The 25,103-nt window shown below is 40.8% G+C and overlaps 2 protein-coding genes across 2 annotated transcripts; both read left to right on the plus strand.

The window, feature by feature from the left end:
- Positions 1-11,072: 11,072 nt before the first annotated feature.
- Positions 11,073-21,112, plus strand: LOC120545383 (olfactory receptor 52D1-like). The gene is made up of 2 exons (XM_039779645.1): positions 11,073-11,117; positions 20,321-21,112. The coding sequence occupies exons 1-2, from the start codon at positions 11,073-11,075 to the stop codon at positions 21,110-21,112; spliced, it is 837 nt and encodes a 278-aa protein (XP_039635579.1).
- Positions 12,505-16,844, plus strand: LOC120572075 (olfactory receptor 11A1-like). Its single transcript, XM_039821263.1, has one exon. The coding sequence runs from the start codon at positions 14,966-14,968 to the stop codon at positions 15,881-15,883; it is 918 nt and encodes a 305-aa protein (XP_039677197.1). The 5' UTR covers positions 12,505-14,965; the 3' UTR covers positions 15,884-16,844.
- Positions 21,113-25,103: the final 3,991 nt, after the last annotated feature.

The following is a 25,103-nucleotide window of genomic DNA, read 5'->3' on the forward strand; positions in this document are numbered from 1 at the left end:
TTTTTCCTTGACTCAGGCCACCCTGCCAAGGTAACCTGTGTCAGCACTGAGAGCTGTTCGTCTTGGGCTGTTGCAGCTCTGATCTCTGCCATTTTCCTGTCGCTCACCGGAGCGCTGCTGAACCCTGTGTGTATTTGTGAGTCCATACCTTCGCTCAGTGACTGTTCATTACATTCAATTGGCTTTCCGGATAAAGTGTCCGCGACTGGGATCTGCTTTCCGGGCTTGTGTGTAATGGTGATGTTATACCTTTGCAGCTGCAGTATCATGCGTTGTAACCTGGACGATGCAGCGGCTTTCGCATGATTGCCTCTAGCGGTTTGTGATCTGATTCGACAATCACCTGTCGGCCATACAGGTACTGGTGGAACCTCTTGCATCCAAAGAGCGCTGCATAGAGATCCTTTTCGATTTGTGCGTAGTTCTGTTCAGTCTCATTTAGTGCTTTGGATGCATATGCAACTGGTTTCTCTCCCTGGAGCAGGACAGCTCCTAAGCTGCATTTGGATGCATGAACTTGCAGTTTCACATCTTTGGTGTGGTCAAAGTATGTGAGGATGGGGCCAGGCTCCTGTGTTAGGAGGTATTTTACCTATGTGAATGCAGCGTTAAGGTTTGAGTCTCATATAAACTCGTTGCCCTCCTTCAGCAGCTGCCATAATGGATCTGTGGCCTCTGAGAGTTTGGGGGCAAACCTGGAAAGGTAAGTGATCATGCCCAATATGGTCTCCAGCTCTGCTCTGTTGCGTGGGGGAGCCATGTCTTTTATGGCCTTTATCTTGTTGGGGTCGGGCTAGATGCCGTCTCGTGTCAGCCTGTGCCCAAAGTAGCTCACCTCTGTCACCAGATGACACTTTTATCCTTGTTCAGCTCAATGCCTTTCTCTCTTGTTCTCTCCAGCATACCACGCAGGTTGGCATCGTGCTCGTCTTTGGTGCGGCCATACATCAAGATGTCATCCACAATAGCGGCGATGCCCGGAAGGCCCTCGTAAGCCTCATCGACTCTCCTCTGAAACCCGTCCTGTGCAGAGATGATCCCAAAGGGGAGCCTCTTGAACCAATACCTACCATAGATGGTGTTGAATGTAGTTAGCATGGATGACTTGTGGCTGAGTTTTATCGCCCAGTACCCAGACGTGGCGTCTAGTACACTGGAGTATTGTGCACCAACTAGTCTGGGTGTGACATCATCCAGAGTGGGAAGCAGATAGTGGGGTCTTTGAATGGCTTTGTTTAGAGAGCGGGGGTCTAAACATATTCTAAGCCTCCCTGTTTTGGGCTTTTCTACCACTACCAAGGCATTTACCCATTCAGTCAGCTCTGTGACTTTCTGTATAATGTCCATTTCTTCCATCTCTTTTAGTTCATCTTTGAGTCGGCTCCGCAGGGCATATGGGATGCGGCGAGGCGGACACACCACTGGTGTTATGGCAGGTTGAAGGCGCAGGGTGCACTCCCCAGGAAACAGTCCAATGCCATTGAATACGTCAGCAAACTCATCTGTGATGCTAGTGTGTGGCAGTGCGTTGACCATGTGCACTAGCTTGACCATGTTCAGATCTAAGCATGCTCGCATTCCCAAAACAGGAGGTGCATTTCTTGGACAGACTATGTCAAAGTCTAGCACGACTATTTTTTCTTTTTATCTGTACGTGAGCTTGCATGACCCTTCCACTACGAGTCTCTGTCCACCATATCCTGAGATAGTACTGTCTGGTGGGTTAAGCACTTTATTGCCAAACATTTTGTGGAATGTGTGGGCTGGTATTATGTTGGCCTGGGCACCCGTGTCTATTTTAAATTTCAATTTGTGCCTCTTTTCCCCTATTTGCACCTCTGCATATGCCTGTCCTTTGGCAGTGTTAGCATGTAGCTTTGTGATAGTGTCAATATACAGTTCATCTGGTGGCTGCTCCGCTCCGTCGGCGATAACATGCACTCTTTTGGGCTTGTACTTTGTCTTTGGTTGCTGTGTTTGTGTCCTGCACACTTTAGCAAAATGGTTGGGCTTCTTACATTTGTTGCATTGGCGTCCTTTGGCTGGGCATTCCTCTGTGCGTCCGTGCTCTCCCCTGCATGCTCCACATTCCTTGTTCCATACTGTATTTTTGGAGCCGTTTTGTTGTGCGTCCATTACGTGTATGCTCCAATTTGAACGGTTTTCTGCTAACTGCATAAGCTGACTGATTAGCTGTGCTAGCAGTGGGACTATGCATGGTTTTTAGCTGCTGCTGCGACAGCTCATGTGTCTGTGCAATATCAATAGCCTTTTCCAACGTTAAGTCTGTGTGGCATAACAGCTTCTCATGCACTTTAGGAGAGTTTGTGCCAAAGACGATTCTGTCTCTAATCATTTCGTCACTGTTAGGAAAATCACAATATTTCACAAGCAGTCTTAGCTCGGTTACAAACAGGTCGCAACTTTCACCCTCCCCTTGTATCCTCTGGTGGAATTTATACCGCGCGAAAATGGTGTTTGCTCTGGATTTAACATAGGCCTCAAACCTGTCGAGTATGTCTTGAGTGCTTTCTTTTTGTCTTCTGTGAGTGTCCATGTGCTAAATATATCACTTCCTTTTTCGCCAATCCATAGGAGTAGATAGCTACACTTTTCTTCCTGCCGTTTGCTGTGTAGCGGTCCAGAGAACATTAGCTCCGCATGTTGGCGAAATTTCTTCTATGCGTTGGGAAGGTTTGTACAAGCAGCTTATTAAATGTGAATATTGTCTGTCATTTAGGGCCATCACAAATAATCATACACCGCAGAACCCCAGTAAATCTGACAGAGTAAAATACATATATATATATATATAATATATATATATATATATTTAAAAGATCTGAACTATCTAAAACTGAATACACCATTTTATTAGGGCTGCAACTAATGATTATTTCCATCGTCAATTAATCTGTGGATTCTTTTCTGATTAATGGATGACATGTTTGGTTTATAAAATGTCAGAAAATGGGATAACAAATGTGGATCCGTGTTTCCAAACGCCCAAGATGACGTCCATAAATTTCTTGTTCTGTCCACAACTCGAAGACATTCAGTTTACTGTCACAGAGGAGAGAATAAACTAGAACATATAACGATGTATTAATGTATTAAGAGCGTGCGCCTAGCAAATCCACCATTTATCTATGGCCATTTTTCCCTGGAAAGTGATTGTTGTAGTCTATAATATGTAGCTTTGAACTTCTGACAAACAATCTAAAGGGATGCTAATTAATAAACTAACTTTACTTTCTTCTGTACATGATGTAACCTCTCAAAGGTGTTAGGAGAAGTGACATCACTGCATCTCACTGATGATGTCCCTCAGGTCAAAGGTCATTTCAGCCTGTCAACATGTTTGTCCTGAGGTCTCTTCACATTAGCCACAGTTTGAACTAATTCCCTCTGAAGCAAATTACAGTCAGAGCTGTTGATCAGTGAGACCAATCAGCATGGTCCTCAGAGACTGGCGGGTAATGACCTCCCATCAGACCACTCTGTCACAACCTCAGGGTGGACAGACACATTAGAAAATATTTGTTTTATTGGTTTGTAATTGTTGGATTTTCATTGTGGATTAATCTATTGATTATTTTCTTAATTAACCGATTTGTCTATAAAGTCATAAAAAGAAAACAAAATCGATCAGGCCCAAAAGCCCAAGATGTTGTCCTCAAATGTCTTGTTTTGACATTCAGTTTACCGTCACAGAGGAGTGAAGAAACTAATTTAACACAACTCATTTAAGAAACAGGGAATACGGAATCTTGACCTTATTTTCCATAAAAAATTCTCAAAGCGATTAATCGATTATCAAAATAGTTGGCGATTAATTTAATACTTGACAACTATTTGAATAATCCTTGCAGCTCTAGTCAAAACCTTCGTGTTTGACCATATTTCTTTAAAGGTTACAGTTACGGCTGAAAATGACAACAGAAATAAACAAGATTTCACATTTTAAATCTATGGCCATTTGTTCCCGGAAAGTGATTGTTGTAGTCTATAATATGGAGCTTTAAACTTCTGACAAACAATCTAAAGGGATGCTAATTAATAAACTAACTTTACAATCTTCTGTAAGTGATGTAACCTCTCAAAGGTGTTAGGAGAAGTTACATCACTGCATCTCACTGATTAAGTCTCTCATCTCAAAGGTCATTTCAGCCTGTCAACATGTTTGTCCTGAGGTCTCTTCACATTAGCCACAGTTTCCACTTATTCCCTCTGAAGCAAATTACAATCAGAGCTGTTGACCAGTGAGACCAATCAGCACGGTCCTCAGAGACTGATAATGACCTCCCATCAGACCGCTCTGTCACAACTTCAGGGTGGACAGAAAATACTAGTTTTACTGGTTTGTAATTGTTGGATTTGAATTGTAATATTCAGAATCTTTAAGTGTAGAATCAGAGGTCACTGTTGGGTTGAACCCTGCAAACATTTACAAGAATTTCTATAATCAGCAAGGCCACACGAAATCTGTGTCTTTGTTTTGCAGTATTTACACAAATTAAAAACTAAAACTGAGCTCAGATTGTTAACACATCCCCAGTACAAGCAGAAAACCAGTCTTTAAAATTTTTCAGCTTTTCATTCTGAATCACTGCTGAAAACTGTAAAAGAAATACACAGATTGCATTTGGGTCAGACAATCAGTGACTGTTCCATGACACTTTTTAGCACCTTTCACACCTAACTTTTCAGTTTGATCTAGGGGTGTTGGAACACATTCCGAAAGTTGAATATAATTCCAATAGTAGAAGTAAAGCAGATGTCTCAAACTCAAGGCCCACGGGCCAAACCTGTCCCTCTCAGACAACCCCTCTCAGATTTTGGTCTGGCCCACATATCAATTTAGGTTCACAATGAAGTTTGGCCGGCCTTGATGTTTTCAAACTGTACTAATGCAAAAATCAAAACAGAATTTGGAAGATTTGACTACTTTGAGACTCCGAAATGTGGACCAAACTCCTGTTAGCCATGCCCTGGCAGCAGGTGGGAAGCCAGGGAGGCTAAGTGACTGTCCAAAAGAAGCATAGCCCATCAGGTGTCAGATCCATGGAAAAGAGATGGCAAACTGGTTTGCAATTAACTATATAAAATTCACTGGTTATTAAACAGTCCAATCACCATTGTTTTGTGGTTCGTATCCTTTCATCCACTGTGAGTTGACTCTGAAAGCAGTTACGAGATCTCAGGGAACAAAGTGACACAAAGCAGGATTCAGTTCACAATGTTCTTTTTTTTGGGGCATTTTTAGGCTTTTTTTTGACAGGACAGCTTAGAATGAAAGGGGAGAGAGAGGGGGAATGACATGCAGCAAAGGGTTGCACTTGGAAAATGGATTTGCAAAATTCTGCATGCAGAGTCGTGCAGAGAGTTGGTTTGTCCCATTTTGTAAAGTCTTGGTTGGTGAGTTGACCCCTAACATCACAACCATAAAGGGAGCTAGGTTTTATAACTGAGTCCAGTATCTTAAGCCAGATTTTCATTGCAATTTCCAACTTGATATTCCTTTTGATGGCGTAAAATCCCTTCACAGCTTTGTTGACTTTTACCTGTGTTGCTGATGTTTAAGCCAAGGTAGGTATAGTTTTTTCTATGTTCAAGCTCGGCTATGTCTAAAAATATGTCTAAGATGCTGGAGGCTGGGTCTTTTTTGCAATATCATAGTTTTGTCTTTGTTGGTTCACTGTCTAAAGCCCAGGCCTGGGAGAAATTGTGCAGAAGATCAAGGTGCTGTTGTAGCACTTCTTTGGTTGGTCATCCCTGTGTCTGTTTCCAGCAAGATGTCATGAGCTGTGGTGTCGTTTTGCCAAGACTTGGCTGGATCCTGAAGTGCCAGTGTCACTTAGCCGGATGACTATTTGTCTGCCAGTCTGACAGGAACATGTATGTTTCCTCAGACCTAATCCAATCCTAACCCTAAACCCTAAATCAAGATAATCAGTGATACTGCAGCAATGATCCATCCATCCATCCATCCATCTTCGTCCGCTTATCCAGGATCGGGTCGCAGGGGCAGCAGCTCCAGCAGGGGAACCCAAACTTCCCTTCCCTCCCGAGCCATATTAACCAGCTCTGACTGGGGGATCCCGAGGCGTTCCCAGGCCAGGTTGGAGATATAATCCCTCCACCTTGTCCTGGGTCTTCTCCGAGGCCTCCTCCCAGCTGAACGTGCATGGAACACCTCCCCAGGGAAGTGCCCAGGGGGCATCCTTACCAGATGCCCAAACCACCTCAACTGGCTCCTTTTGATGCAAAGAAGCAGCGGCTCTACTCCGAGCTCCTCACTGATGACTGAGCTTCTCACCCTAACTCTAAGGGAGACGCCAGCCACCCTCCTGAGGAATCCCATTTCGGCCGCTTGTACCCTGGATCTCGTTCTTCCGGTCATGCCCTCAACCTCTAACAGTTCACCTTTAAACGAAAGACTGCTAGAAAGAACAACAAGACCTGACATATACTTAGACTGCTTTTATCCTATAGACCTTCAACATTTAATGTTAAAGGTATCTTCAGCTAAACCATCTACCTGTCTCTTAGACCCCATCCCAACGAGGCTGGCTTAAAGAAGTGTTACCCGTGGTTAACACTTCATTATTAGATATGATCAATATGTGTTTATTAACAGGTTATGTACCGCAGTCATTTTAAAGTAGCTGTGATAAAACCTCTTCTGAAAAAACCCACCCTCGACCCTGATGTCTTAGCCAATTATAGACCTATATTTAACCTTCCCTTTCTCTCCAAGATCCTTGAGAAGGTAGTCGCTAATCAGTTATGAGATTTTCTACATAGCAATAGTTTGAGGACTTTCAGTCAGGATTTAGAATGTATCATAGCACAGAGACGACACTGGTGAAAATTACTAACGACCTTCTAACTGCTTCAGACAAAGGACTTGTCTCCGTACTTGTCTTACTATATCTTAGTGCTGCATTCGACACTATTGACCGTACCATCCTGTTACAGAGATTGGAACATTTAGTTGGCATTTAAGGAATCGCACTAAGCTGGTTTAAATCCTCTTTCTCTGACCGATCTCAATTTGTTATTGTTAACAATAAATCCTCAAGGTACGCTAAAGTTAGCCATGGCGTTCCACAAGGCTCAGTGCTTGGACCAATTCAATTCTCCTTTTATATGCTTCCTCTAGGCAATATTATTAGGAAACACACACTTAACTTTCACTGTTATATGGATGACACACAATTTTCTGATGTTAAACAAAACTGAAGTTATTGTGCTGGGCCCTAAACACCTCCGAACTTCGTTATCCGAAGATGTAATTACTCTGTATTGCATTGCCCTGCCCTCCAGCAATACTGTCAGAAATCTATGAGTTATTTTTTAATCAGGATTCATCCTTTAACGCCCACTTAAAACAAACCTCTAGAACAGCCTTTTTTCACCTTCGTAACATTGCCAAAAATTGGAACATCCTGTCTCAAAACGATGCTGAAAAACTAGTCCATGCATTCGTTACTTCCAGGCTGGACTATTGTAATGCCTTATTATCAGGATGCTCAAATAAAACCCTTAAGACTCTCCAGCTGATCCAGAATGCTGCAGCACGTGTTCTGAGAAGAACTAAGAAAAGAGATCATATTTCTCCTGTATTAGCTTCTCTGCATTGGCTTCCTGTAAAATCCAGGATTGAATTTAAAATCCTTCTGACCTACAAAGCTCTAAATGGTCTAGCACCTTCATATCTTGAAGAGCTCATACTACCTTATTGTCCCACTAGAGCACTGCGCTCCCAGAATGCAGAGTTACTTGTGGTTCCTAGAGTCTCTAAAAGTAGAATGGGAGCCAGAGCTTTCAGCTACCAGGCTCCTCTCCTGTGGAACCAGCTCCCAATCTGGGTTCAGGGGGCAGACACCATCACCACTTTTAAGAGTAAACTTAAAACTCTCCTCTTCGATAAAGCCTATAGTTAGGGAATAAGGAGTTGCAGCGTTCGACTATACCGGCGGGGAGCGTGGGTAGCCACAGTCATGGTGCACCCCCACCCTATCTCTGCTTCTCCCCATAGAAAGCTTATGTATAATTAGGGAATAAGGAGTCGCAGCGTTCGCCTAGACTGGCGGGGGAGGGTGTGTAGCCACAATCATGGAACACAGCCTCCCTATCTCTCCTTCCCTGCAGCTCTTAGTTACGCAGTTATAGTTCTAGACTACTGGGGTACCTGCTTTGACACACTGAGCTTCTCTCTGCTCTCTCTTTCCATCTGTGTGTGTCCATGTCCCAGACATACTTGTTACTAACCTAGCTCCGGGGAGCTTATTCCCCGGAGTCCTTATGTTCTTTTTCCGCCCAGCATGTTCCCTTGGATCAGGATGGCACCTAAATCATGGTGGCAGCTGTCGCCGTGGTCCTGCTGTATGCCCTGATGTGCCCTATTACACCCTGCTACGCTCTGCAATGCCCAGCTTCAACTTGCTATGTCCGGCCAACGCCCTGTTACGCCCTGCTGTGCCCTGCTGTGCCCTGCTGTGCCCTGCTGTGCCCTGCGACACCATGAACTATTACAACTACTACTTCTAGTCATTTTCTTTATTGTGACTATTATTGCCATTGTTCCCTCAACCGGCACCGTCAGACACCGCCTACCAAGAGCCTAGGTCTGGCCGAGGTTTCTTCCTAAAAGGGAGTTTTTCCTTGCCGCTGTCACACAGCTGCTCTTGGGGGAATCACTGAAATTGTTGGGTCCTTGTAAATTATAGAGTGTGGTCTAGACCTACTCTATCTGTAAAGTGTCCTGAGATAACTCCTGTTATGATTTGACACTATAAATAAAATTGAATTGAAATTGAATTTAATTGAATGACCCAGCCTTCATGGCCATAGGTGAGGGTAGGAAGGAAAATTGACCGATAGATCGAGAGATTTGCCTTCTGGCTCAACTCTCTTTTCGTCACAACGGTGTGATAAATTGAATGTTATACCGCCCCTGCTGTGCCTATTCTCCGACCAATCTCCAACTCCATTGTCCCCTCACTTGCGAACAAGACCCCAAGGTATTTGAACTCCTTCACTTGGGGTAAGGACTCATTCCCTACCTGGAGTAGTCACTCCATCGGTTTTCTGCTGAGACCCATGGCCTCAGATTTAGGCTGATCCTCATCCCAGCCGCTTCACACTCGGCTGCGAACCAATCCAGTGAGTGCTGAAGGTCACAGGCCGATGATGCCATGAGGACCACATCATCTGCAAAGAGCAGTGATGAGATCCCCAGCCCACTGAACTGCAACCCCTCCCCACTCCGACTACGCCTCGATATCCTGTCCATAAATATAACAAACAGGATTGGCGACAAAGCGCAGCCCTGGCGGAGGCCAACCCTCACCTGATACTTGCTCCTTCCACTGCACTATTATGTCCTAAGTTGAGGTCAACAGCGTCCCATCCTTAATGTACGCATCTTGGATGGTTCCCTGCTTCCCCCTCCTGAGGTGCCAAACGGTTTTCCAGAAGCACCTTGGTGCAGACCGAAAGTCCTTCTCCCTGTAACTGTCTTTCCGAGTCCTTTAGGATAGCATATCCCGGAAAGACTCCTTCAGTCGGATGGCTTCCCTGACCACCGGTGTCCATCATGGTGTTTGTGGGTTACCGTCCCTTGACCCTAAGACCACAGCCCCCCGCCGCAGCTTCAGCAATGGAAACTTTGAACATTGTCCACTTGGGTTCAATGCCCCCAGCCTCCACAGGGATGCACGAAAAGCTCCACCTGAGGTGTGAGTTGAAAGTCTGTCGGACAGGGGCCTCCTCCGGACTTTCCCAATTTACCCGCACTACCCGTTTGGGCTTACCAGGTCTGTCCAGACTCTTCCCACACCCCCTGACCCAACTAACCAGCAGATGGTGATCGGTTGAGGGCTCCGCCCCTCTCTTTACCCGAGTCTCCAAAACATACAACCTCAGATCAGAATAAACGATTATAAAATCGATCATTGACCTTCGGCCTAGGGTGCTCTGGCACCAAGTACACTTATGAGCATCCCTATGTTCAGGTTCTTAAGGACACAGAAACATTTCCACCACGATAAGGTGATGGTTCCCTGCATCAATGAATACAAAGTTATATGCATAGGGCCTAGTTTGGGGGGAAATAATTGAGGGAACATAGGGCTGACCCCGGTCTGACAGCCACATTCTGCTTCATGATGAATCATGCACAGCTGGAAAGAGATAATGGGAGTACTTTGAAATTGTCACGATTTCATGTGACAAACCAAAAATGATGATGAATAAAATATGTCTCACAATTGCTGCTTGAAAAATTACTTATGGTGTTATTTTTCAGGTAAGGACAGTCTCCCTTTTTGTAATGTGCCGAGGTATTGTGTTTCCTTCCGGTCTCTTTCATGTGGTGTCCAGGTGACGCCCTGCTACCCGTCAACAAGTTGTTGCTCATCAGGGCTGGTGTATAAAGGACCTGGAGAGAGCTACAGATGGGCCAGTGGGCAAATTGGCAGCTTTGAAGCTGTGTGTTCATTGTCTTTACTCGAGTTGTGCTGTAACAAGGTCGGTAATCTTACTTTCTTTTGGAGGCAGAGCGTTTACGCTTCCTTTTGTTGTTGCATAGGAGAGTTAAGTTAACGGCCTGTTTAATCGGTGCAGCTCTCTTACTTTTTAGAAAGTAGTTGGTGGTTTTAGAATCCTTTGTAAAAAATTTTAATTCAACTTGTTTATACATTAATATTTTTGGGCAAATGTCAAGCTGTGTGTAACATAAATATTTCTGTTTCCTTTAAAGAAAATCTATTTAAATGTATTTTTACATTTAATGAGACTGGAGTAAATGGTAAGCTTTTTCTGCTTGTGAGTTTTGTGAGTTGTTTTTGGACTATGTGCTTGATCATTTCAAATGAAAAACAACCGTGAAGCAGTGTTGTCAATGCAATGGGTTAAAACATAAGAAGCAACGAGAAGCATCTTTTTATGATTTAGTTTTCTCACCTAAAACAAGAATGATGGTAAATTCAACTTCATCTTACTTTATTCTTAGCCCTTATTTAAATGTGGGGACTTTAAAATATTTGTGTTTTATGTTCACTGCTATGTTATACATTATTATTATTATTACCAACACATCTCTGATTGTGGTTATCTGTATGAACAGAAGCTTACATGAACCTATGTACCTTTTTCTGTGCAGCCTGTTTGTAAATGAACTGTATGGTAGTACAGGGTTGTTTCCATTCCTTCTGGTTCAGATCCTCTCTGACATTCACACTGTTTCTGCTCCCTTCTGTTTCCTGCAGATTTTCTGTTTGTATACATATGCACATGTAGAGTTTTGTAACTTAGCCATCATGTCTTATGACAGATATCTTGCTATCTGTTATCCTCTACAATATAATACTCGTATTACATCTAACAAGGCAGTTATCTTAGTTATTGTGATATGGTTGTACTCTTGTGTGAAATTCTTGATTACTTTATCCTTAAACATCCATTTGACACTCTGTGGAAACATTATAAACAGTTTGTATTGTCATAACTACCTTGTTGCTAAGTTGGCCTGTTCCGACGTCAAAGTGAATAACATTTATGGTCTTTTTGGTACTGTTCTTACCATCTTAGTCCCTCTGCTTCCAATCCTTTTCTCTTATGTGAGGATTCTTAAAGTGTGTTTTTCTGGATCTAAACAGACGAGACAGAAAGCTGTCAGTACCTGCACACCTCACCTCGCTTCACTCCTAAACTTTTCTTTTGGCTGCTGCTTTGAAATAATTCAGAGTAGATTTGATATGACCAGTGTACCCAGTGTGTTTCGCATCATTTTTTCACTGTATTTTCTCATCATACAGCCACTTTTGAATCCTGTCATGTATGGATTGCAAATGTCAAAAATACGGAATACTTGTAAACATGTCCTCTGTTATAAGATGTTTCCTTGTCGCAGGGAGACTAAGTAGACATAATAACAACATATCAGTAATTTATTATTGACAAGGCTTTCTAACTAACAAAAATAAAATACATTAATTTTTAATATTCTCCCTTATTTGTCCCTCTGCTTGCAATATTCTTTTTTACATGAACATTCTTAATGTTTGTTTTTCTGGTTCCAAACAGACCAGACAGAAAGCTGTCAGTACCTGCACACCTCACCTTGCTTCATTCTTAAACTTTGGTTTTGGCTGCTGCTTTGAAATACTTCACAGTAGATTTGATATCACCAGTATACTGTATTCTGTCACTGTATTTTGTGATACTGCAACACATTTTTTAATTCCTATCATTAATGGAATAAATATGCATAAAATAAGATATACATGTAATAATATATTTTTTGTTATTGTTGACTTGTCCTGCAAAATGTAAGCATTCCTGACTGTCTTAGGCTACTATAACTAAATAATATGCAATGTAGTGTATTGAAATACAATGCCTGAAATGAAATAATAAATATGGCAAAATGTTACCCCATACGACAGGATTTAGTGTAGTATGATTTTTTTTTTATTTCACTTATTTAATAATAAATGCTAAAATGGCTCATAACAATACAACTTCAGAATGAATACCAAAACTCATGAAAATACAAAACAGTTAAGAAAAGGGGATGAAATTACTTCAACTCTACTGCTGTTAGAGTTCATAGTGTTGGAATATGACTTTATATTTAGATTTATATTATTCATGAATTTCCAATCTAATTTTCCAACACCTGTAAAGGTTGACTCCAGCCCATTCTCCTTCCCTGGGAGTCAATCTATCTTAACAGATAGCCTGAAATAAGAGACTGTCAGAGAATATATTTTACAAAGAACTTAAGTTTCCAGTTTGTATAAATAATCATGTCATTCTGTCAATGTCTTTTCATTTATGGAAGTGTTACAGTTAAGGAAGGCTGTGTTAACATGTGTTACATATTTTTCTTTTTTTTATAAGTTTACATTTGGGCCACCAAATTTTGGGGCTTGGTGGCAAATGGGGCCAGTGCCTAAAGATATTAGCGTCTATATCTGGGCACCCTTCAGTCAGTGTCTATATGCGCTTTAAACTGTAAACCTTTCTGCTCATATTACATGCTCAGAGCAAGTTATCCAGAAGTAAGAGTGACAAAGTCCACGTAAGGAGGAGGACGGGGTGGTGGATGGGTCAAACATCACAGGAGTTTCACCTAGAAGACAGCTTTTCGTGGCCCGTGTCCTGTGCATCACTTTCCCACACTCAATCTTTTCCTAAATCTAACTTAGTGGTTGTACATTTAGTTTTGTTTGAATTCACATTAACAACGTGTTCCCTGTGTTTAAAACAGCAACCGTAGCAGTGAGTGTGTAAGACCTGGAGCCGCTTGCACCAACTGGTCTTTACTAAGCCTGGTCCTTTCTGCTAAGTTAGTGTTTGTTGAGACCAGTCTTTAGAATTGACTTCACCTCGATTGCACCAACCAAACTTAAGTGATGCGTGATCATGGGAATGACAACAGAACTATGGCTTTTTGACTAGCAACGTGCGCTGCTAGGATACGTTATAAACGATTTCCCTCTGTTTTGTAAAGTTGTAGCAATTTCAATGGAGGATCAAAGAATAAGAAAAAGCAATTTCACTGACATTGAGAGAAGAAAATGTATAGAGCTGTACAGTCAGAACAGACATATGTTGACTGCCAAGCAGTCCAACATTATAACACACAAAAACAAACAACATGGAGACAGATAATGGAGGCCATCAACGATTGCTCTGACCCAGGTAGACTTCATACAGAGAGCGATATATGTGAAAAAAGTGGAAAGACCTCCTGAGCAGAGCAAAGAAAGACCAGTCCTCAAAAAATAACATCCAACTGGCGGGGGTACTCCCCCTTAGACATCAGTTTCTAGTGACATAATTGTGGATGTATTTGGAGAGGACTCACAGCTTTTACTGGTTTAGTCGGTGCAGAAAGTGGCGGTACCGACCTGGAAGAGAATGCTGTCTCTCCAGGTCGTCCATACAGGCAGCGAGAGTGTGAATTGGGAAGGTGTGTAGAAACGTGCTTAGATTTGGACTTTACATCTGCTACTGACTAGGTGTAAGAATTACGCCCGCTCTTAGCGAGAAGAGAGCTTAAGCCAGGATGGCGCGACTGGCGTAACTATTAGGTCAGACTTAGAACGCTGAGTTAAAACCTACTTAGCTTAAGACCAGTCTTAAGCCCTGTTTGTGCAACCGGCTCCTTGCCAGGCATCTCTGACTCTGTGTAACTCAAGGCCTGATCTAGGTGTTTGGTTCCAGTAATGGCTCTGTGTATACTGGTAGCCTTACTATTGTATATTTAGTTGTTTTTGTCAACACTCTTCTCTAGCTCATGCTCACCATGCAAAAGCCTTTGCTCTTGCCTGCCATTTGGGGAGCAATACATTTCCTGAATTGATTCTGATTCAAAAGGTCATAATTTGATAACATTTCTGATTTGATATCAATAAGGTAGGAGTTTTAGCGATTGGAGAGTTGCTTAATTTAACCCAGCCATATTTCAGAGCCGGAGCTATGCCTAGGTGAGCCCAACTATATCACTGTAGTTCCATTTCCCCCACTAACTCTGGCTCCTTACCAGAGAGGTGACATTGCACCTCCCTTGAACCAGATTTTGTTGTCTGGGGTAAGCACACCCGGGCCCCATGTTCGCCTGTTACCTGGCGAACCGGCCCCCTTGGGTTGGTGACTTTTGGAGGGTTCACTGAATGTGACAAATAATAGGATGGTATGGGCCCTGATGATAAAGTAGGACCGGCCTGTTTGTTTCTACTGTTCTGAAAAGGTATAAAGCAGCAGATGTTACTGAAGCTGACAGAAGTGACTGCAGCACTCTGCAGCACAACAGGTAACACACACTGAAGTGGGTGGGATGTGTTCATGTTTCATTTACAGATATAAACTGAAGGGTGATGTGAATGTGAATGTTTGTCAGGTTTTTTATAATTTCTGCTCAGTTGTATAAATCTTTTCGCCTTGAAGAATGTTAAATTCAACTTTATCATATTTCATTCTTGGAGCTTATGTGTATGTAGGAACTTTGAGATATTTTTATTTCATAATAACTGCAATATTATACATTCTAATTGTTATTACCAACACATCTCTGATTGTGGTTATCTGTATGAACAGAAGCTTACATGAACCTATGTACCTTTTTCTGTGCAGCCTGTTTGTAAATGAACTGTATGGTAGTACAGGGTTGTTTCCATTCCTTCTGGTTCAGATCCTCTCAGACATTCACACTGTTTCTGCTCCCTTCTGTTTCCTGCAGATTTTCTGTTTATATACATATGCAAATGTAGAGTTTTGTAACTTAGCCGCCATGGCTTATGACAGATACCTTGCTATCTGTTATCCTCTACAATATAACACTTGTATGACAACTAACAATGTGTTCACCTTTATTGTGGTAATATGGTTATACTCTTTTGTGAAATGCTTAATTACTTTATCCTTAAACATCCGTTTGACAATGTGTGGAAATGTCATAAACAGTTTGGTTTGCAGAAACTACCTAATTGTTAAGTTGGCGTGCTCTGACATTCAAGTGAATAACATCAATGGATTGATTGGTGTTGTTCTCTCCATTTTTGTCCCTCTGCTTCCAATCCTTTTCTCTTACATGAAAATCCTCAAAATTTGTTTTTCTGGTTCCAAACAGACGAGACAAAAAGCTGTCAGCACCTGCACACCTCACCTCGCTTCACTCCTAAACTTTTCCTTTGGGTGTTTATTTGAAATACTTCAGAGTAGATTTGATATGACCAGTGTACCCAGTGTGCTGCTTATCATTCTGTCACTGTATTTTGTCATCATACAGCCACTTTTCAATCCTGTCATGTATGGAATGCAAATGTCCAAAATACGAAATACATGTAAAAAATCTCTTCTGTTGTAAAATGTTGACTTGTCACAGACATAAGATGTTGACATAAATTAGTTCAATATGTCAATTATTTTTAATATCTTGCATTGAAATGTTTGCTCATTTTAGAAAAAAAATTATAAATGTAAGCATTCCTGACATTGTCTTATTGAGTGAAAAAAATCTCATAATACTGTGACCTGCACTGGCATACAGGTAAGCCCAACTATTGTATTTTTACAGTAGTTGTTATTGGCAACATTCATTTCTAGCACAAGCTCAGCATGCAAAAGGAGGAGTTGCGGTTTTCCCTGACAACACTAGTCCAATGGACACGCAAACCCCCAACAACGACAACATTATTATTCATGGAGGGGCCTTACATATCCAGGGTGAAAAACTTGTACCCTCCGGATGACAGTGGTGTAAATCCGTTAGATCTTTTAAATCCAAATTGAATTGAACAAAGATTCTAAATAACTTGGTACCTGTCAGTGCAGCACTTGGCCTTGTTTTAATGTTGACCATAAGACCCATGTACTGAACCATCGCAGACTTCAGATGTCATTTGTGTAGCAGCGCAAGTTCTGAAGAGCAGACTGGCACAAGGGCTCCAATTTTTGTTTGACGAATAGGACACCATATCGTGAAATCCACTGTTAAAAGCATATCAAGTTCAACGTTTTTTGTCATATGCAAAGTAAGGAAACATGTTTCCCTGTACAATGAAATTCCTCCTTTGCCGTCCACAGAAGACACACAAACAATGTAAAATCTACAATATATACTGCAGATATACAAAATAAAACAGCCAGTAAGGTGTGAGGCTCATGTTTCACGTGTGCAGATGAATAATGTGTTTGTAAATAAAGGCTCATGAGAACATATTATCAATAAAGTTGTTTGGTCATATCAGATTAAATAAATCATCCCATTCATGCCTTAATAGAATACAAAACTGCAGACCATGCTTGAATGAAATAAACAGTGATTCATGTTAAACATTTAGTTATATTTGCAGCTGTAAATAAACTGCTTAACCTGACTCAGCTGTTTGTCCGCTGTTTCTGATTCCATAAAAATGGAGACATTTGAAAACACTGCTGACCTTTTTTTTGTTTGAAAACTCCTGGGTTGCTTTGCAGTCTGCACCAACCCATTCTCACTCCGAACTCATAAAATACCGACGTTTGGGCAGTGGCTGTCTGCATCAGATACCACGTAAAAAGCGCCCTTCAGCGTGTGTGTACAATGCACCAGGGAGAGCAGCAGCTACGTTTGAAGATGACGTAGCACTAAGAGCGCCAACGGTAGCGAGTAGTATGAGTCCTGTGATTCTTTTCCTAAACCCAATCAACGCTTTCTTCTTTACCTAAACCCAACTGTCCCGCGTGTCATGGAAACATAAGCCCACCCGCAATATTTCTGCGTCAAAAGTGACGGCAATAGTCCCGACCGAGCGCGTTTTGATAAAGCGTGTTTAGATATGACGCTAAAGGAGACTTTTAGCGTCAATAACAATGCCAAAGGCACCTGACCAAGCATCCATATTTTACGCCATGGGATTGAGAATGTGTTGTCTGGAAAGGCACAAACAGAGACTTTTGGAAACGATGAAACACGTCAGTCAGTCTTATCGTTTAGGTAGGCTTACATATACTGAACAAAATTATAAACGCAACACTTTTGTTTTTGCCCCCATTTTTCATGAGCTGAACTCAAAGATCTAAGACTTTTTCTATGTACACAAAAGGCTTATTTCTTTCACATATTGTTCACAAATCTGTCTAAATCTTTGTTAATGAGCACTTCTCCTTTGCTGAGATAATGGGTATACAGTAAATACAGTAAAACTGCACAAGAGTGGCCTTTTATTGTGGCAAGCTTAAGGCACACCTGTGCAATAATCACGCTGTCTAATCATCATCTTGATATGCAACACCTGTGAGGTGGATGGATTATCTCGGCAAAGGAGAAGTGTTCACTGACACAGATTTAGACAGATTTGGGAACAATATTTTAGAGAAATAGGCCTTTTGTGTACGTAGAAAAAGTCTTAGGTCTTTGAGTTCAGCTCATGAAAAATGGGGGCAAAAACAAAAGTGTTGCGTTTATAATTTTGTTCAGTGTACCTAATAAAGCTGATTAAGCCCAGCTCTTCCATCTCAAAAGGATTTTCTGATACTGCAACCACTTTTCAATAGGGTTCGACATATGGCATGGCACGATAGCCTGTGGCCACAAAAAGTTACTCTGGGGCCACCATGCAGGTCTCTCTTGAAAATGAGACCTGAGAATGTAACGTCTCTTTTAGCACAATGAAACTATCGATAACATCGCTGTTGTTACCATGTTTCTGTGAAATATCTTGATGTTGCAATCCATAATCCATTCATGAGTGGTGATCTGCAGCCAACTGAAGTAAAAGACCATCAGAAAATATATTTTACAAAGTACTTAAGTATTCAATTTGAAAAAATAACAATGCATTATACAAAACTGTGGGGGCTTGGTGGCAAATGTGGGCAAATGTTAAAATAGTTGTGTCTATCTCTGGGCACCCTTCGGTCAGTTAGACATTTAGTTTTGTTTGAATTCACGTTAACGTGTTCCCTGTGTTTAAAACAGCTACCTTAGTGGAGTGTCACAGTGAGTGTGTAAGACCTGGTGCACATTGGCTTTGTCCAGGCATTACCAGTTCCCCCTCACTACACATTTAGATATTCCATTTGATGTTAGGATTTCTAGAGTCGGTCATTGACCTTTGGCCATAAAATGTACATGTACTAACTACCCTTATGATTTGCCCTATGCTCGAATATGGTGTTCCATATGGAGAATATGACTTACACAGAGGGTATTAGCAAAAGCCCCTCATTCACTTTCTTTTCAGTGAAATGCATGGGCAGAGAGGTGACCAAATTGTTTTTTGGGGGAAAATCCAACACTGTCATCCAGGTCCTTGAGAGAATACCTGCACTTTCCAGGCATCCGGAAATCTGAATTGGTAACTAAAATTGCTCAAAGTCTAGTTCGAGCTGAATATTTGCCATGCTATTGGTATTGCGCCATTCACTTTATAAACTTACATACGCTTGTGGACAGACCTTCATTTGGTATATGATCTCGCTGCTGGCTGCTTGAATAGATCTCAACACTGATTACCCACTTTTCACTTCCCGACATTATTTTGAAGAGGCATTGTCACTGTGTCTGGACCTTAACGATTCCGATTGGTTTTAAGAAATGTAAACAAGGCCAACGATTGGGACCAAAAACTCATCATGAAAATGTTTACTGAGGTGCATAAATCAAGTGAAAAGTAGGGTCATTTTTTTCATAGACTTCTATAGAATCTGACTTCTTATTGGAGCTAGTACAGTCACCTCATTCTGGAAACTAGATAGAATGCAGCTTTAAGGTAGTTATGCCTTGGCATTACTTCTTGGCACGGATGTTGCTGCTTGGTCTTAATACCAGGTTACTGTACATGACTTCCTGCTTTGCTCTCGCCATAACTACTACGGCACAAGATGGCAGTAGTGGCTTCCAATAAATATAAATGGGTCGTAATTTCTTCTTGTACAAACGACCTATGGGGTCGTTTTTCGGAGGACAGTCTCAGTTTTAACGGTCCTTTTAACTGTCTTTTTTACATGTATTTTTGTTTTGTGAATTACATTAAATTGCAGCTTTTATAGTTCTTTACATAGAAAAACATTACTTTATTATTAAAATTGACAAATTATATTTGTTTATAAAATGTATGTGCCAATCAATTTTAGGTTGATTGACTAACTGATTAATAACTACAGTAGAGTATACAGTCATGGGGGGAAAAGAATCAATTTATGTTTACTTATTTTAGTTTTGTTTTACCGACCAATGTTGTTTTGTAACATGCTAAGAGTAGATGTTCAGATATCAGTTAGATGTGTCCCGTGGTAATGAGGCCTGACTGACTGCTGAGGTGCACATCCTCTGACTTGAAGAGTTTAAAAGAAGCAGACGCAGAGTTTCATCTCAGTCACAGCAAATGAATGTAAGGATTCATTCAATGTCATGAACTGGGTTCTGTCATTTCTAACCTTAACATTATATTGACTTTAATAAGGTAAATGGTAAGTTTGGAGATTCTGTTTTATTGTAAGAATGTATGTCTTTACTGTCTGCAGGCTGAATACTGCTTCTGTGTTAATGCAGTGAGTCCAGGATAAGCATACATTTTACATTTTAACTAATTTGATTTCTGCTAACCTCATACAAAATGTAACATTGTAAATTGTTCATCCTATGCAAACTTGAAAGGTTGTGTTGTGAACCAAACAGATGATCATGATAAACTCTACACAGGTTTCATATTTCACTCTTGGTGCATACTTTGATATTGGGCTCTTTAAATACTTACTTTTCACAATTATTATCAGTTTTTATGCTTTAATAGTTTGTGCCAATATTTTGCTGATTGTGGTTATCTGTATGAACAGAAGCTTACATGAACCTATGTACCTTTTTCTGTGCAGCCTGTTTGTAAATGAACTGTATGGTAGTACAACAATGTTACCATTCCTTCTGGTTCAGATCCTCTCTGACATTCACATTATTTATGCTCCCTTCTGTTTCCTGCAGATTTATTGTGTGTTTGCATATGGAACTATAGAAATTATTAATTTATCCATCATGTCTTATGACCGATATCTTGCTATCTGTTATCCTCTGCAATATAACACAAGTATGACATCTAACAAGGTTGCCGTGCTTATTGCTCTAACATGGTTATTCCCATTTATTGAAGTTGCTGTCACAATATCTTTGAGTTCCTCTTTACAGCTGTGTGGGAACATCATTAACAAAGTTTACTGTGATAATTACTCTGTTGTCAAACTGGCCTGCTCTGTCGCCACAGTGAACAACATTTACGGACTCTTTATCACTTGTCTTGTAGTCTTTGGTCCTCTCATTTTAATTCTTTACACCTACATGATGATCCTTAAAGTGTGTTTTTCTGGTTCCAAACAGACCAGACAGAAAGCTGTCAGTACCTGCACACCCCACCTCGCTTCTCTGATTAACTTTTTCTTTGGTTCTTTCTTTGAAATATTACAGAGCAGGTTTGATATGAGCAGATTACCTGTGATGTTGCGCATTTTTTTGTCATTATACTTTCTGACCTGCCAACCAATCTTTAACCCTTTAATGTATGGTCTGCAAATGTCAAAAATACGTAGCTTATGTAAAAGTCTTGTCTTCGGTAAAATGTAAACTAATGTTAAAGATGTGTTTAATGTCCACTTACTTTGGAACTTTATTTAGCACAATATGTATTCCTTAAATCGTCTAGTTTGATATGATACCAATACCTTCATACAAGCTTTGAAATGGAGACTCTTAAAAGATCCATCTCGGGATTTTATGAACAAATATCGTATCATTCAAACGAACAACGATTTTAATTGGAAAATCAATTTCTTAAACCCAGTCCTAATAACAAAGGAGAAGAAAGTCTTGGTCCCTGTTATATAATGTGTACATCAACTAAAGTGTCCCCTTTAACTCTGCTCAACAGAGTCATGTCACTACGATTTCATAACATTTTTTGATGTTTTGAGGGAAGTGGCATCAATAGTTTTGTGATGGTGGGCCAGTGCAACAAAACTTAAAAATGGGTTGATATTACTGCTTGTAAAAAGGAAAGCCGTGCAAGTCACTCAATTTTCCAACACACTTCTGTACACTGAAATGCAAGTTCAAGGAAATTAAAGGAAATAGGAATAGGGAAAGGCCAGCTCCTGGTTCCAGAGCTCAAGAGAGGTTACATTTTATATTCTTAGAACCAGTTTTGTAGTTAACACATAGACTGAAATAATAGTGAACCTAACAGCCGTGACGTGATCCATTGGTTTGTGGGCTGCCGTACTTAAGGCTTGAGTTTGGCATTAAGATTCACCGGGTCACTGGTTTAATGGCAAGACTTCTAGGGTCGGTCATTGAGCTTTGGCCGTAAAATGTGCATGTACCAACTACCCCTCTGAATTGCCATATACTCCTATACGGTGCTACTTATGGACAACGTGACTAAAAAAGAGGTATAATAGCACAAAACAAAAGCATAACAGTTTCAGATGCAGTCAGTTTCCTTTCAATGACGTGAGGTGACCAACTTGTTCTCTGGGCGAAAATCCAACACCACAGCAGTCATTCAGGCACTTTAGAGAATACCCGCACTTTCCAGGCATCTCTGACTGTGTAACTCAAGGCCCTAATTTGGTTCCAGAAATAGCCTTGTGCATACAGATGAGCCCAACTATTATATATTGAGTTGTTATGGTCAACATTCTTCTCTAGCTCTAGCTCAACATACTAAGGCCACTGACCTTGCCTGCCATTTGGAGAGCAATAAACCAAACCTTTATGCTCATTCTTGTGGGTCAACAGCCCACTGGGCAATGACCTCACTTGGTTTTTTGTGCTGAGCCTGAAGAGAGCTCAACACTGCCTGTGGTAGACTTAGGTGCACGTATTTAGCAGGGGGCTAAATGCCTGAATAGAGCTCAACACTAACTGCCCATTTTTCACTTCCCGAGATTTCAAAGAACCATCGTCACTGTGTCCGGAGCTAAATGATAACGATTCCAATTGGTTTAAAGAAATGCAATCAACGAAAGCGATTGAAATAATATACATATATTATGAAAACGTTTACTGAGGTCATAAATCAAGTGAGAAGTAGGGTCATTTTTTCATAGACTTCTATAGAAACTGAATACATTTTTAGGCCAGTGGAGTCGCACCCTGCCGGAAATTAGATAGAATGCAGGTGTGAGGCAGTAATGCATTGGCATTACTTCTTGGCATAGTAGTTGCTGCATGGTCTTAATACCGAGATACTTGACTTCATGCTTTGCTCTCGCCATGTTTACCATGGCACAAGAGGGCGGCGCTGCCTACCAATAAACGTTAATATGGGTCATAATTTCTGCTTGTAAAAACGACCTCCAAAAGGAGAACAGGTGTTGGTTTTAATGGTCCTATCAACATGTACTTGTAATGTTTTGTGAATCCCATTAAATTGCAGCTTTTTGTAAAAACTTTCCTGTAAAAAAAATTACTTTATTATAAGTATTGACAAATAATTACTCGGTTATCAAAATAGTTTTCTGTTGATTGAATACCGATCAATGAAATTCTTCCTTTGCTGTCCACAGAAGACACACGAACAATATAAAATCTACAATATAAACTGCAGATATACAAAATAAAACAGCCAGTAAGGTGTGAGGCTCATGTTTCACGTGTACAGATGAATAATGTGTTTTTAAATAAAGGCTCATGAGAACATATTATCACTAAAGTTATTTGATCATATTAAATTAAATAAATCATCCCATTCATGCCTTAACAGAATGAAAAACTACAGACCATGCTTGAATGAAATAAACAGTGATTCAAGTTAAACATTCAGAGTTATATTTGCAGCTGTAAATAAACTGCTTAACCAGACTCAGCTGTTTGTCAGCTGTTTCCAAGGCCCTAAAAATGGAGACATTTGAAAACACTGCTGACCCTTTTTTTGTTTGAAAACTCCTGGGTTGCTTTGTAGACTGGACGGGCACAAACAGAGACTTTTGGAAAGGACGACACACGTCAGTCAGTCTTATCGGTTAGGTAGGCTTACATACCTAATAAAGCTTATAACTCCCAGCTCTTCCATCTCCAAAGGATTTCTGATACTGCAACCACTTTTGAATAGGGTTCGACATACAGCATGGCACGATAGCCTGTGGCCACAAAAAGTTACTCTGGGGCCACCATGTAGGTCTCTCTTGAAAATGAGACCGGAGAATGTAACGTCTCTTTTAGCACAATGAAACTATCGATAACATTGCTGTTGTTACCATGTTTCTGTGAAATATCTTGATATTGCAGTCCATAATCCATTCATGAGTGGTGATCTGCAGCCGACTGAAGTAAAAGACCGTCAGAAAACGTTTTCAATTTGAATAAATAACTATACATTATACAAAATGTTGGGGGCTTGGTGGCAAATGTGGGCAGTAATTTAAATATATTTTCATCTATCTTTGGGCACCCTTCGGTCAGTTAGACATTTAGTTTTGTTTGAATTCACGTTAACGTGTTCCCTGTGTTTAAAACAGCTACCTTAGTGGAGTGTCACAGTGAGTGTGTAAGACCTGGTGCACATTGGCTTTGTCCAGGCATTACCAGTTCCCCCTCACTACACATTTAGATATTCCATTTGATGTTAGGATTTCTCGAGTCGGTCATTGACCTTTGGCCATAAAATGTGCATGTACTAACTACCCTTATGATTTGATATGGTGTTCCATATGGAGAATGTGACTTACACAGAGGGTATTAGCAAAAGACCCTCAGTTTTAGATTCATTCACTTTGTTTTCAGTGCATGGGCAGAGAGGTGACCAAATTGTTTTTTTGGGGAAAATCCAACACTGCGGCAGTCATCCAGGTCCTTGAGAGAATACCTGCACTTTCCAGGCCTCTCTGACTCTGTGTAACTCAAGGCCCTATCCAGAAAATTGGTTCAAGAAATGCCCTGTGCAAACAGGTGAGCCCAACTATTGTCTATTTAGTTGATATTGTCAACATTCTTCTCTAGCTCCAGCTCAACATACTAAGGCCTCTGACCTTGCCTGCCATTTGGGGAGATATAAACCAAATCTTTATGCCCATTTTTGTGTGTCATCAGCTAACCCGGAAATTACCTCACCTGTTTTTTTGCGCTAAGCCTGAATAGATCTCAACACTGCCTGCCCACTTTTCACTTCCTGACACTATTTTGAAGAGGCATCATCACTGTGCCTGGACCTTAATGATTCCTATTGATTTTAAGAAATGCAAAAAAGGCCAACGATTAGGATAAAAAAAATCATTATGAAAATGTTTACTGAGGTTATAAATCAAGTGAGAAGTAGGGTCATTTTTATCATAGACTTCTATAGAAACTGACTTGTTTGGATAGAATACACAATGGCACAAGAGGGCAGCAGTGGCTTCCAATAAATGTAAATGGGTCGTAATTTCTTCTTGTACAAACAACCTATGAGGTCGTTTTTCGGAGGACAGTCTCAGTTTTAACGGTCCTGTTTCTTCATCTGTCTTTTTTACATGTTACATGTTTTTTACATAGGTTGATTGAGTAACTGATTAATAACTGCAGTAGAGTATATGTCATGGGGAAAAAAGAATCAATTCATGTTTGCTTATTTTAGTTT

This window comes from Perca fluviatilis, chromosome 2, assembly GCF_010015445.1.
Source record: "Perca fluviatilis chromosome 2, GENO_Pfluv_1.0, whole genome shotgun sequence".
NCBI lineage: Eukaryota > Metazoa > Chordata > Actinopteri > Perciformes > Percidae > Perca > Perca fluviatilis.

Bases quoted from the DNA above. Each gene is read 5' to 3' on its own strand.
- LOC120572075 (XM_039821263.1), top strand. From the start codon at position 14,966: ATGTTAAATTCAACTTTATCATATTTCATTCTTGGAGCTTATGTGTAT.
- LOC120545383 (XM_039779645.1), top strand. From the start codon at position 11,073: ATGTTATACATTATTATTATTATTACCAACACATCTCTGATTGTG. The intron at 11,118-20,320 runs GTTATCTGTATG...TTGCTGATTGTG, and splicing joins CCAACACATCTCTGATTGTG to GTTATCTGTATGAACAGAAG.